This window comes from Trematomus bernacchii, unplaced genomic scaffold, assembly GCF_902827165.1.
Source record: "Trematomus bernacchii unplaced genomic scaffold, fTreBer1.1, whole genome shotgun sequence".
Taxonomy (NCBI): Eukaryota; Metazoa; Chordata; class Actinopteri; order Perciformes; family Nototheniidae; genus Trematomus; species Trematomus bernacchii.
In genome coordinates, this window is record NW_022987581.1 from 3,105,081 (window position 1) to 3,118,385 (window position 13,305).

Here is a 13,305-nt window from a genome sequence, read left to right on the forward strand (position 1 = left end):
AGAAGTACTCAAGACGTCTCACTTCAGTAAATGTAGAGGCACTGCATTCCTCACCATCCTCTCACAGGCCTGCTTTCCGTCCATGAAGCCTTTGGGAATGGCGTTGGGAGTGAGGATCTCATACCTGGACACAGAGCAGAGAGACACGTCAGAATAAAATGATAACACACAAATCATTTGTTCTACTTTTGAAATGTATTATTTATTTATGTTTATATATTTTCTATATAAAGTATAAAAAATGGGAATAAATACTTTATTTATCCTGGAAAAATAGTGGGTTCTGTGACAGTTGCTCCATTTCCAAGTTAAAATGTTCAATAAAAGATAAAAAAATAAATAAAAATACAATTATTTTTAAAAAAAAAAAGACAAATAATACTAATATTTGTTTAAACATAAGAAGTAAAAATTTCCATATTGTAATACATAGATAAAATAATACATAGATAACTGTTTTTATTTACATATGAAAATAATACTTTCATATGTGTTTTTATATTATGATATTTAACGTACCTCTGTCTGAACTCCTGGAAGACGATGCGGTTTGGGAAACCCTGTCTGCAGATACGGATCCCCTCCAGAACTCCATTACACCTCAACTGGTCCAGAACCAGGTGAGGGTCCAGTTTACCAGCCTGAAAAAGAAAAGTTAAAATTGAAATTGATTTGGGTTTCAGTAAAAAAACACCACTGCTAAGCTAATACCTGGTCACATGACTTCACGTCACCACCACTAAGCTAAAGGCGGCTAATGTTGGGCTATAAAGGAACTACAGCACGGTCACATGACTTCACGTCACCACCGCTAAGCTAAAGGTGGCTAATGTTGGGCTATAAAGGAACTACAGCACGGTCACATGACTTCACGTCACCACCGCTAAGCTAAAGGTGGCTAATGTTGGGCTATAAAGGAACTACAGCACGGTCACATGACTTCTCGTCACCACCGCTAAGCTAAAGGTGGCTAATGTTGGGCTATAAAGGAACTACAGCACGGTCACATGACTTCTTGTCACCACCGCTAAGCTAAAGGTGGCTAATGTTGGGCTATATGACGTTTAGTCGTCTCATTTAGACACTTGTTAGCAACCACCGTTTTTAAATCCATCAGTGGGGTATTTCTACGACCTATTTCATGTCGTAGAATACAAATCTCAGCTTGTGTTGTGTCTCTGATTTCAGGATAATAACCAAGAACACAGTTAAAAAACATTGACTTCCAGACCAGGGGACAGGAAGTGAGGAAATGCTGACTCATTTTGGGTTTTAGTATTTAATCCTGCACCACTCTATTATACTTTCTTATTTCTTAAGTGCCTTAAGTGTATTCTATACTGGAGGGACTTCAAATAGTTGTTGCCAAAAACGACTTTAGTGCAAATGACTATAAATCTTCCACTTTGAGTCTCTGTGAGGATCTCCGGTCTCACCCTCTTCTCGTGGTTGGGGATGATGCAGCGGACGAAGTTGGGGTTGGTGTTCCTCAGCGTGGCCATGAGCTTGGACAGCTGCTCCTTGTACAGCTGACCCACGGTCCGGAACATCCCCTTCTTGGTCTTATAGGCGGCACCGAACGCCGTCTCGTTCATCCCCGAAACCTGGTCCAGACCCACGATCCGGTCCACTGGAGAGAAGGAAAACAGAGAGGAGACGATTTAAACAGATCAGTGCAGGTTTGATGAGGCTGGTCCACTGATAAATGGGAAGAATGCATCAAAGCAAAGTGATATTCACATGAATGTAGAAAAGAGAGAGTGCAATATCCAAATCGCAGTACTGTTTGGTTTGAGTTGTTCATCAGCACCAACAAAGAAAATGGGCGAAAAACTCAAGTAAAATGATAAGAAAACATATTTTTGTTTCTTAGATACAACAATAACGCTAAAACTTAATAGGCTAAGGAGTTGGGAATTGTAGTCTTTAATCTTCTATGGACTACAAAGGTCTCCATTTTATTTATTCATAAAAAAGCACTTTTTAGGTACTACTTCTAACACTGTTTATTTTTGCACGCTGCTGCCTTTCATTCAAGTTGTTGGAATAACTAAAAGAGGCGATATTTTATAGTAGGATGAGATGTGTTGGTTTTTACAGCCATGCAAAGCCATAAGGAGAGGTTTGTTTGTGTAGATGTTTGCACAGTGCAGCCAGGACAGCACAGAGGATGAAGAGAAGAGTTATTTAAAGTCACCTGGAGCTTCCTGGAGCCCCGACACATTGTCATAGAAAGAAGCTCTCTGAAACGTCTGAATGTCTGCAGCAGCAGAGACGCACAGAGAGAGAGAGGAAACACACACACACACACACACACACACACACACACACACACACACACACACACACACACACACACACACACACACACACACACACACACACACACACACACACACACACACACACCACACACACACCACACACACAACACACACACACACACACACACACAGTCAGAGAGAGGGGGGAAACACACACACACACACACACACACACACACACACACACACCAGAGAGAGGGGAAAACACACACACACACACACACACACACACACCAGAGAGAGGGGAAACACACACACACACACACACAGTCAGAGAGAGGGGGGAAACACACACACACACACACACACACACACACACACACACACCAGAGAGAGGGGAAACACACACACACACACACACACACACAGTCAGAGAGAGGGGGGAAACACACACACACACACACACACACACACACACACACACACACACACACACACACACACACACACACACACACACACACACACACACACACACACACACACACACACACACACACACACACACACACACACGCTTTCATTGATTAAAGGAGTAAATCAATAATGCATGCATATTATAAAAGCATTGTTATTATTTAAGCCAGTGTTGGGTTATTAGCTAATGGTGTATAGATTTGTCTCAATATTATTTGTGTGAACAGACCATAATCTATGTTTTAATGTGTAGTATTGCATTTTATTTGTATATATTTTATTAATATTTGCAGATCTGTGTGTAATTTCCAGTTATTTAAAAAGTACACATCTTTTTTTGCCTTTATGGAAAGTGTTTTAAAGGTATAGATTACGCATTCACACCTGCATGCACCATCACTGCAGCACTCTGTAGCTATACCGTGTTAATGCATACTGCAGAATATACTTTTGAATGATTAAAAACTCGATGAGTCTCACCATCTTTCCAGAGCTCTCCCACAAACTTGTCCGTCGACTGGTGCAGCAGCGTGGCCACGTTGTCGTTCAGAGGATCCATGTTCTTCATCAGCCATTCATCCGCTTTGTAATCCACCTGTAGAAACACCCAGATCACAGTTATTACAGGCATGGCTTTCAGCAGATTAATTGCAGCAGCGAGTCTTATAGGTGACAGCTAGCTTTGATCCCACAGGCAGGACCAGATGTGCTGAATGTGCTATGTGGTTTAATAAATATAAAAAAGAGAGGTAGAAAGTTCAGAAAATCTGTGAAACAAAATACCGACATGGTCCGAACCATCTTTGGGTTATATCTTATCTTAATATTTAATAGAGTGGTGCGGGAATGAGTCCAGAACACAGAAATTAGTCAGCATCATAGTATTTCCTGTTACACCATCTGTGTGTTTTTTTGGGGTACGTTTGGTTTCAAGACATAAAATATGTCAGTAAATAACCCACTGGTGGATTTATAAACGGCGGTTGCTAACAAGTGTCTAAATGAGCAACCCAGTCTCACGGCATTTCGTGCTATAGTCACGAAATTAATTTAATCTATTGATTCGTGTTCACCAACACGATTTTCGCATTTCTTTCGTGTCACACAGAACGATTTTAAAAGCAATGCATTTCTATTGGTAGTATGTTTCGTGCCTGCACCACGTCTTTTTGTCCGGTCGGGTCTTGGAAGACCGGAAGCTGTGTGGTTCATAAAAACATGTTCTTACTCAATATCTTACCCTAAGCCTAACCCTATCCCTTTTATTTTAAATTGTATAATGTCTGACTTTTTTTGCCGTCAGTGAGGAAAAGAAATGGCTCAGAGCCTCAGAATACTGAAATCTGTATTTTTTGTCATCTTTTTTTCCTTCTAATTTGTTATTATTTGGTGCAGGCACGAAACATACTACCAATATAAATACATTGCTTCTAAAATCGTTCTGTGTCAGAATACTGAAATCTGTATTTTTTTTTATCTGTTTTTCCTTCTAATTTGTTATTATTTACATTGCTTTTAAAATCGTTCTGTGTGACACGAAAAAATTTGCTAAATCGTGTTGGTGAACACTAATCAATAGATTAATTTCGTGACTATAACACGAAATGCCGTGAGACTGTGTTGAAATGAGACGACTAAACGTCATCACGCCCAACATTAGCCGCCTTTAGCTTAGCGGTGGTGACGTGAAGTCATGTGACCGTGCTGTAGTTCCTTCATAGCCCAACATTAGCCACCTTTAGCTTAGCGGTGGTGACGTGAAGTCATGTGACCGTGCTGTAGTTGCTTTATAGCCCAACATTAGCCACCTTTAGCTTAGCGGTGGTGACGTGAAGTCATGTGACCGTGCTGTAGTTCCTTTATAGCCCAACATTAGCCACCTTTAGCTTAGCGGTGGTGACGTGAAGTCATGTGACCGTGCTGTAGTTCCTTCATAGCCCAACATTAGCCACCTTTAGCTTAGCGGTGGTGACGTGAAGTCATGTGACCGTGCTGTAGTTCCTTTATAGCCCAACATTAGCCTCCTTTAGCTTAGCGGTGGTGACGTGAAGTCATGTGACCGTGCTGTAGTTCCTTCATAGCCCAACATTAGCCACCTTTAGCTTAGCGGTGGTGACGTGAAGTCATGTGACCGTGCTGTAGTTCCTTTATAGCCCAACATTAGCCACCTTTAGCTTAGCGGCGCTGAATTTACAGACATTATATTATTTCCATGTTACATTTGACTGACAGCCCAGTACTGTCTAACTGGACCATAAGGTGTTGATTGAATTAGTCTCTGTAACATGATGATGGCTTTTTCTTGGACGTGTTTTTCAGACGTACTATGAAGATTGTTGGATTAGATCGAGACATAATAAGTAATGGACACGGTTTGCAACCTGAGCGGAGGAATGTTGGATCTCCATATGGGTTTCATCAGAATCCTGGAAAAGCGAACTCACTGGTGTTTGTAGTTATTTTCCCCCTCGGTATCACTCAGTAATGCGGGGTTTATTTGATGAAGTTCAGATTTAATGCCGACTTTAGTTTTGAGGACTGGATTCTTGATATTGAGCCGAATCTGAGTTTTGTTCACCTGTTTGTCAAAGCAAGACTCAGGTCCAGATGTTTGGACACAACGCTCTTTGCTTTGTTCATTTAAAAAACGAGGTAAAAAGAGACCTAATTAATCCATCTCTCTTGGGATGATATCAGCTTTGTCCTCTTTACAGATGGAAGACCACCGCAAAAAAGGTGAAAGTTGAAAACCGTCGTTATGCAGCCACATGGCACTATAGAGGCAATTTCACCCCAATGTGAACCAGATGTGGGTTTCCTTCAGCAGCGGTACCACAACTGGGCTTTTGTTTTCAGGCAGTGACCTGACACAGAGCCCGCAGAGGAGCTATATATCCAACACAGTCTCACGGCATTTCGTGTTATAGTCACGAAATTAATCTATTGATTCGTGTTCACCAACACGATTTCGCCATTTTTTTCGTGTCACACAGAACGATTTTAAAAGCAATGTAAATAATAACAAATTAGAAGGAAAAAGACATTTAAAAAAATACAGATTTAAGTATTCTGACACAGAACGATTTTAGAAGCAATGTATTTATATTGGTAGTATGTTTCGTGCCTGCACCAAATAATAACAAATTAGAAGGAAAAAAAGATGACATAAAATACAGATTTCAGTATTCTGAGGCTCTGAGCCATTTCTTTTCCTCACTGACGGCAAAAAAACTCAGACATTATACAATTTCAAATAAAAGGGATAGGGTTAGGCTTAGGGTAAGATATTGAGTAAGAACATGTTTTTATGAACCACACAGCTTCTGGTCTTCCAAGACCCGACCGGACAAAAAGACGTGTTGCAGGCACGAAACATACTACCAATAGAAATACATTGCATTTAAAATCGTTCTGTGTGACACGAAAAAAAGGTGAAAATCGTGTTGGTGAACACGAATCAATAGATTACATTAATTTCGTGACTAATAACACGAAATGCTGTGAGACTGGGTTGATATATCTGTGCCTCGGAGAAAGGGCTTCAAAAAAGACCATAAACAACTTCAGTTAAACAGTTTTGCCCTTGTATTTTTGCATTACTTGTATCTGTTTGTTGTACCATCTTGTAGACATGGCTTCAAACATATACAAATAGTTGAGTACAAAAGAATACATGAGCAATCTGTCCAATCCAATCAATCCAGGTGCACTAAAACTTCAAAATCGATTCATCAAATTGGCACAGTTGGCGTACAAATATGGAAATGTTCTAGTTCAAACTGCTATTTTGCATCCTGTAAATGTCTGAAATGGATTCAGCACCCACAAAACAAACCCAAACCACTCCAATATTGTCCAAATTGGCCAAAAGATGTTGTCTTTAAACCTATTGTCCATACAGGTGATGATGCTAACGAATGCTAATCAACGCAACTTGTGCTAATTTAGCTAAATATGCTAATAGCCAACATATGCAAGTAAGCATTTGGTAAAGTCTTAATGACGGGGACCCTTATTCTACATTTCTAACATAACATTTATGGAAGTCAACATTTCTGGTTCCCAATAGGACAAATAGACTAAAATACCGGCTAACGCAAACAATGCTAAGCTAGTTGTTCAGAATGAGTCTGAAGTACGTACCTTCCCTGCGTAGTGAATGACGCAGAAGTCGGCTTTGTCCTTGAGTTGACGAGGTTTCTGGAACTTGGTGTGTGTTCCCTGCTCCTGCTGCACTTTGTCAATAAAGGTTTTGTCGGTGGCTTTGGGGAACCAGCACTCCTCATCCAGCAGAGCGAGGATACCGGGGGGGTTCGTCTGAGGAGAGAGAAATCAATTAAATATACATTATTTTTAACATGATGATTCAGCCTCTATGGAGATAGACATATGACAAGCATGATCATTTCTGACGTGGAGCTAATCTGAAGTAAACATTGAATACTGCTTTCTATTCCTCCATCTTGTGACTGTGTAACTCCCTCTCTTGGATATCAGCATGTGAAGGACACTGTTCAGGAACTAGTTGATGCTCTGTATGTGATGACTACTTCCATTCTGGAGAGGATCAGAAATACATGGATCCTGATGTTGAAGCTCAAGCCGGAGACCAGGGAGATTTTTCTAACAATTATTATTATTAAAATAAAAGAAGTCCTTTGAAAGCACTGACCGGCCTCTCGATGAGGTCGATGCAGGGCTGCAGGTCCAGGCCGAAGTCGATGAAGCTCCACTCGATGCCCTCCCTCTGGTACTCCTCCTGCTCCAGCACGAACATGGTGTGGTTGAACAGCTGCTGCAGCTTCTCGTTGGTGTAGTTGATGCACAGCTGCTCGAAGGAGTTCAGCTGGAAGGAGGAGAAAAGCAGAGTTAAGATATGGTGACACGTTTTAAATATAAGTCCAGAGGTGGGAAGTAGTGGAGTACAAATACTTTGTTACTGTACTTAAGTACATTTTTCTGGTATCAGTACTTTACTCCACTACTTATTTTTCTGACCACTTTTTACTTTGACTTCTTACATTTTGAACCCAAATACCTGTACTTTCTACTTCTTACATTTTGAACCCAAATACCTGTACTTTCTACTTCTTACATTTTGAACCCAAATACCTGTACTTTCTACTTCTTACATTTTGAACACAAATACCTGGACTTTCTACTTCTTACATATGCTCTTACATAGCCGTAGCGCCACCGTCCTGACGTCAGGACAGTGTTCAAATCTGGATCAGTTTTTATCAGATCCGTTGCAGCCCCTTTTTTAGAGATTTGGGTATGGAGGAAAATAGAGAGGGTTGTGTTTTCTGACACTTGGTGAGTTCCCTGGAACACCGGGGACACATATTCATGTTTAAAAGACGTACACAAGTGCATTTTGCATGATAGGTCCCCTTTAAGTACATTTCAAAGCCCTCTTTACTTTTACTTGAGAAAAGAAGTTTAGTCAGTACTTCTACTTTCACCAGAGTATTTTTAAACACGACTATCTGTACTTCTACTTGAGTAAAGGATGTGTACTTTTGCCAGCAGAGGCTAATGGGAACGTCAGGAAGTTGCAGATATTTGTTCATAAAAGTAGACGATTACAATGGAAAATGAAGCATTAGACAGCTCAATTAATGAAATCCACCATTAGCCAAAAATCCTATATCGTCCAATCCCAAGTCCAAGGCATTCCTCTGGCAAAAAGTTAAAAAAAAAGCCTTGTTAAATCGCTATTTCATGTCGATTGTAACCCGGCTCTCTCTTCACATTTCCAAGCATTGTCTATGATAAGATAGCCAGAAATATCTATCTGATTAAAGGCTTCCAAAAAACCCCAGACGTTTTAGACGTTTCTTGATGTCTTTCATTTTTGTAAAGCACTTTGAATTGCCTTGTGTTCAAAGGTGCTATATAAATAAACTTGCCTTGCCTTGCCTTGTATGAATTGGCTAACCTAAGAGACATTTGAATGATCAGATTCTGTTTAATCCATGCATTAAAAAACCCAATATTTTCTAGAAGCTGGTTTGAGTTTTGTGGAGTTTTCCTCGTATGAAAGCGCCACAATCAGCACCTCAAAGATCTCAAAGCCGGCGATGTCCAGGATGCCGATGAAGGACGCTCCCTGCCGCTTGGTTCGATCCAGAGCTTTATTGATCCGGTACACCAGCCAGCGGAACAAACGCTCGTACGTCGCTTTCGCCAGAGCTTCAACTGCGAAGTCAGCCTGAGGAAAAAACACAGGGTGAGAAAACAGGAGGGATTTAAGACCCTTAATAATGATAACTAGACCATTGAGCCACGGGTGGAGCTTTAGGAATATTAACTAAGGGATTTAATTCAGACAAACCTCTACATTTCAAGCAAATTGTTCTTTACATTAATATCTTTATACATAGTGTGGGGGAAACTTCTGAAGCAATAGGAGTCAGGACTCAGAGAGAGCTGGAGCTTTGATGGCAAACACTGACGGTTTATTTGGAGCTTCGGCCGGAGAATTCACACGACATGTCACGGGCCACGAGTTGACCACACGGTTGAGATGCCACAATCAATTCTGAAGAGCCCTCCTGTAGCTCCAGGTTTTAACTAGTTCAGAGTGCAATAATCAACATTCTTCAATAGATAGACTAAACAGCTGAGGACACTGAATCACATTTGTTGTCGCTTATGGCTCGGGGTCATCTACACCCCGAGAAGGATGTGTTCCAGGTGTCCCATAACAATAACTATCTCTACCGAGAGTTGCCCGGTCACAAACTGGTAACATCAACAACTTGCTAGGGCAGCCCCTCCTTAAGGGAGATAACGGCTGCTCAAGGTTGGTCAGCTGCGAGGGCAAAAGGTAAACATGTAGGGCGAAATTATTCCCTGACACATAGTAATACACCACTGCATATATTGTAATACAAACTTTTTAAATTTTTTTTTTGGAGCAACTGTCATGGAACCCATTTTCCTCCAGGGATAAATAAAGTATTATGATTCTGATGATTTATAAACCTATCTAGCTACACAATGATATCAAACAGCCGTAAAACTAGACCTTATTTGACAGTTCAAAATAAACATGTAATGGAAACCTCTTGATCTCCAGAGTTTAGACGGCCCCCTCACCTGCTCTTTGGTCTGTGCTTTCTGAACGTAGTCTCGTCCCACTTTGATCCTCGGGGTGAGGATGGCTCTGGTGAACTCCATCACGTTCATGCCCAGCAGGTGGCACAGCTTCTGCGCCACTGAGAGGGAACAGGAAGCAGGAAGCAGGTGAATTATCGCTTAAATGGCTCCAGATTTAATTTAAAAAAGCAGATATTGGATTTTATACTGTCTTCAGAGTTGTGTCATGGTGAGCAGAACTACACTTTTGGAGAAAACGTATTAATTTGCAGGATGAAAAATGTCTTCCTCCACTTCCAGTTGTCCATGGCTATCCCAAAACATATGGTTAAATGATTTCTGTAGCTGAAAGTATGTTGAGTTAAGATTTGGAGAGCTATATTGGAAGCGCTGCTTAATCAGCATTCGTACAAATACAAATAAACATTTCTTCTGTCTTACTGTGAGGTGTGTGACCTGATGGTGGTTCAACATTACCACCATTCCAGTATACAGACTTATAATCTCTTCATAACTCCAGTGTTATCATGTTCCTAATACAGCATGTGCACAGTGTGTATATATATATATATATGTGGAAATGATGGTCTGTTTTCCACCACCTGTTGTTGCTGTGGAAGCACAGTCATTCTATTTTCTGGATTTATGAATCATGACCGTCACGAGCGAGGAGCAAATGAGGCTGTAACCATTTTTAAAAGTTAGCACCGCAGCTTTTCTGATGTTATGCTTGTGTCTATTGTTAGTTACAGTACAATAATCTGAAAAGAAAACAGATATATCAACAGTTCAAGTAAGAATCACGGCTGGGAAAGCTCTGATATATACGAGTTGGTGTCTGAATTACTCACAAATGTCTTCAAAATTCATCGTAATAGATAGATTATATATGGACACTGTGTGTTAGCAGCAGGCGAAACAAATATGACGGAGTGTGTGTGTGTGTGAGTGTTTGTGTCTGTGTGTCTGTGTGTGTGTGTGTGTGTGTGTGTGTGTGTGTGTGTGTGTGTGTGTGTGTGTGTGTGTGTGTGTGTGTGTGTGTGTGAGTGTTTGTGTCTGTGTGTCTGTGTGTGTGTTTTCTTGAATGAAGCATTAGACAGCTCAATTAACGAAATCCACCATTAGCCAAAAATCCTATATCGTCCAAGTCCAAGGCATTCCTCTGGCAAAAAGTTTAAAAAAAAGCCTTGTTAAATCGCTATTTCATGTGTGTGTGTGTGTGAGTGTTTGTGTCTGTGTGTCTGTGTGTGTGTGTGTTTTCTTTAACTGTTTACCTGTGTTTTCGGGCATGGAGGCCTGATCTGTGTTCCTCTCTTTCTTGAAGATGATGTTTCCAAACTGCAGCACGGCAGAGACCACCTTCAACAAACCTGTGAGGAGAGGGACATTAGGTAATGACAGAGGGAAGAAAAAGAGAATAATAAAGTACTGGAAACACATCTGGAAGCACTACTCACTGACGATCTCTTCGTGGGAGAAGCTCATGATGTGCATGGCGTCCAGAGTCTCCTGGAAGTTGTCTTTGTCCTGCTGCCCGGGGATCGTGATGTTCCCGTTGTTCAGGAAGCGGTAGTTGCTGAAGTTTTCTAGGAGCAGGTCCGCTGGAGAAGGAAAAGGAAAGACAGTTCATTTTAAAGGTCACCTATTATGCAAAATCAACTTCTTCATGTCTCTTCTACATCAACATGTGTCCCCTCTTCTTCATGTCTCTTCTACATCAACATGTGTCCCCTCTTCTTCATGTCTCTTCTACATCAACATGTGTCCCCTCTTCTTCATGTCTCTTCTACATCAACATGTGTCCCCTCTTCTTCATGTCTCTTCTACATCAACATGTGTCCCCTCTTCTTCATGTCTTTTCTACATCAACATGTGTCCCCTCTTCTTCATGTCTCTTCGACATCAACATGTGTCCCCTCTTCTTCACGTCTTTTCTACATCAACATGTGTCCCCTCTTCTTCATGTCTCTTCTACATCAACATGTGTCCCCTCTTCTTCATGTCTCTTCTACTTCAACATGTGTCCCCTCTTCTTCAAGTCTCTTCTACATCAACATGTGTCCCCTCTTCTTCATGTCTCTTCTACATCAACATGTGTCCCCTCTGTGGAAAGAGACTCTGAAAGTTTCAGGAACAAAGATTCTCTCTCTTTTTGTCCTGATCCATTTCTATAAAAACCTGTCTGAAAATGAGCTAATCAGATTTTGGCCACTTCATAACAATGTTTTGTCTTGTGTAACCATTAGCCAATCAGCAACCAAGGTAACCCCCCCCCCCCCCCTTATCACCTAAATCTCCTCCTAGAGCACCATTGAGTTCTTTGTAACCAAATATCTCTCAGAGGGGCGTGGGGAGGGGCTCCTTATTTTCATCTAAAGTAACAGACAGAGAATCAGCACTTTGGAAACAGGGCTGAAACAGAGGGGATTATGGGATGCTGCAATGATCTGTTTGGTGTTTCAGCCAATCAGAGACAGGTTCTGTATATATCTGAGACCTGTAATATATTGATGAAAAACAGTATAATAGGAGACCTTTAATTTACAACAGTATTTAATTTTACATTTTGCTCTATCTCATTCTATGCTATGTCAAGATGTTCCACATCATCACGAAACAATGCGCTAACGAGCTGAAATAAAAGTTAACGAGGGAAATGAATTGGACGGTGCTGATTTAAACAGGCTTCCTTTGGCCTGAAGCACAAAGACGAAACCCCATTGCTCCTTATAGAGTGGTGAAGGAATGAGTCCTAAACCTGGTCATAAGTCAGCATTTCACCACTTCCTTGTCGCTTTGTCTGGAGGTCAATGGTTTTCTGAATGTTTGACAACAGGGGTTTCTAACAAGTGCCACCTTTAGCTTAGCGGGGCTGACGTGAAGTCATGTGACCGTGCTGTAGTTCCTTTACAGCCCAACATTAGCCGCCTTTAGCTTAGCTGTGGTGACGTGAAGTCATGTGACCGTGCTGTAGTTCCTTTATAGCCCAACATTAGCCACCTTTAGCTTAGCTGTGGTGACGTGAAGTCATGTGACCGTGCTGTAGTTCCTTTATAGCCCAACGTTAGCCTCCTTTAGCTTAGCGGTGGTGACGTGAGGTCATGTGACCGTGCTGTTGTTCCTTTGTAGCCCAACATTAGCTTTTTACTTCAGAAATCATAAAGTGGTGTTAATATGTGGAGATGATCCTGCTGAACTAAACCTGTAAGTATCATAAACGGTTTTTTGATCACATGGAGAAATCCCATTGAACCAGAGAGATGCTGCCTTCAAGGTCAGCTTAAAAAAATCCATCATTGCTGCACTTCTTTTTAACAGATACTCACTTCGGAGATGCTCTCCAGCTCCTGCCAGCAGGCGGTAGAAAATATGGAAGGTCCTCTCATCCTTCGCCTGTCTGATGGCCCTCGACTTCTCAAGAAGATCTGAGAGGAAAGGTTAAGGACTGACCAGGAAATTA

The 13,305-nt window shown here is 41.2% G+C and overlaps 1 protein-coding gene across 4 annotated transcripts in view; it reads right to left on the reverse strand.

Annotated features, from left to right (window-relative positions):
• The window catches only part of LOC117479995 (myosin-10-like), a 78,058-nt gene that overhangs the window by 23,794 nt on the left and 40,959 nt on the right, over positions 1 to 13,305 (reverse strand). For 2 of the 4 annotated variants that reach the window (XM_034127129.1, XM_034127128.1), the window contains 12 exons: positions 13,172 to 13,270; positions 11,303 to 11,446; positions 11,120 to 11,215; positions 9,846 to 9,964; positions 8,803 to 8,955; positions 7,414 to 7,587; positions 6,885 to 7,058; positions 3,222 to 3,336; positions 2,198 to 2,260; positions 1,437 to 1,630; positions 520 to 641; positions 55 to 124 (listed from right to left, as the gene is read on the reverse strand). In XM_034127129.1, coding sequence (XP_033983020.1) covers positions 55 to 124; positions 520 to 641; positions 1,437 to 1,630; positions 2,198 to 2,260; positions 3,222 to 3,336; positions 6,885 to 7,058; positions 7,414 to 7,587; positions 8,803 to 8,955; positions 9,846 to 9,964; positions 11,120 to 11,215; positions 11,303 to 11,446; positions 13,172 to 13,270 — 1,523 coding nt within the window. The remainder of the gene's footprint in view (positions 1 to 54; positions 125 to 519; positions 642 to 1,436; positions 1,631 to 2,197; positions 2,261 to 3,221; positions 3,337 to 6,884; positions 7,059 to 7,413; positions 7,588 to 8,802; positions 8,956 to 9,845; positions 9,965 to 11,119; positions 11,216 to 11,302; positions 11,447 to 13,171; positions 13,271 to 13,305) is intronic. The other 2 variants (XM_034127132.1, XM_034127131.1) reach the window with 1 other exon arrangement.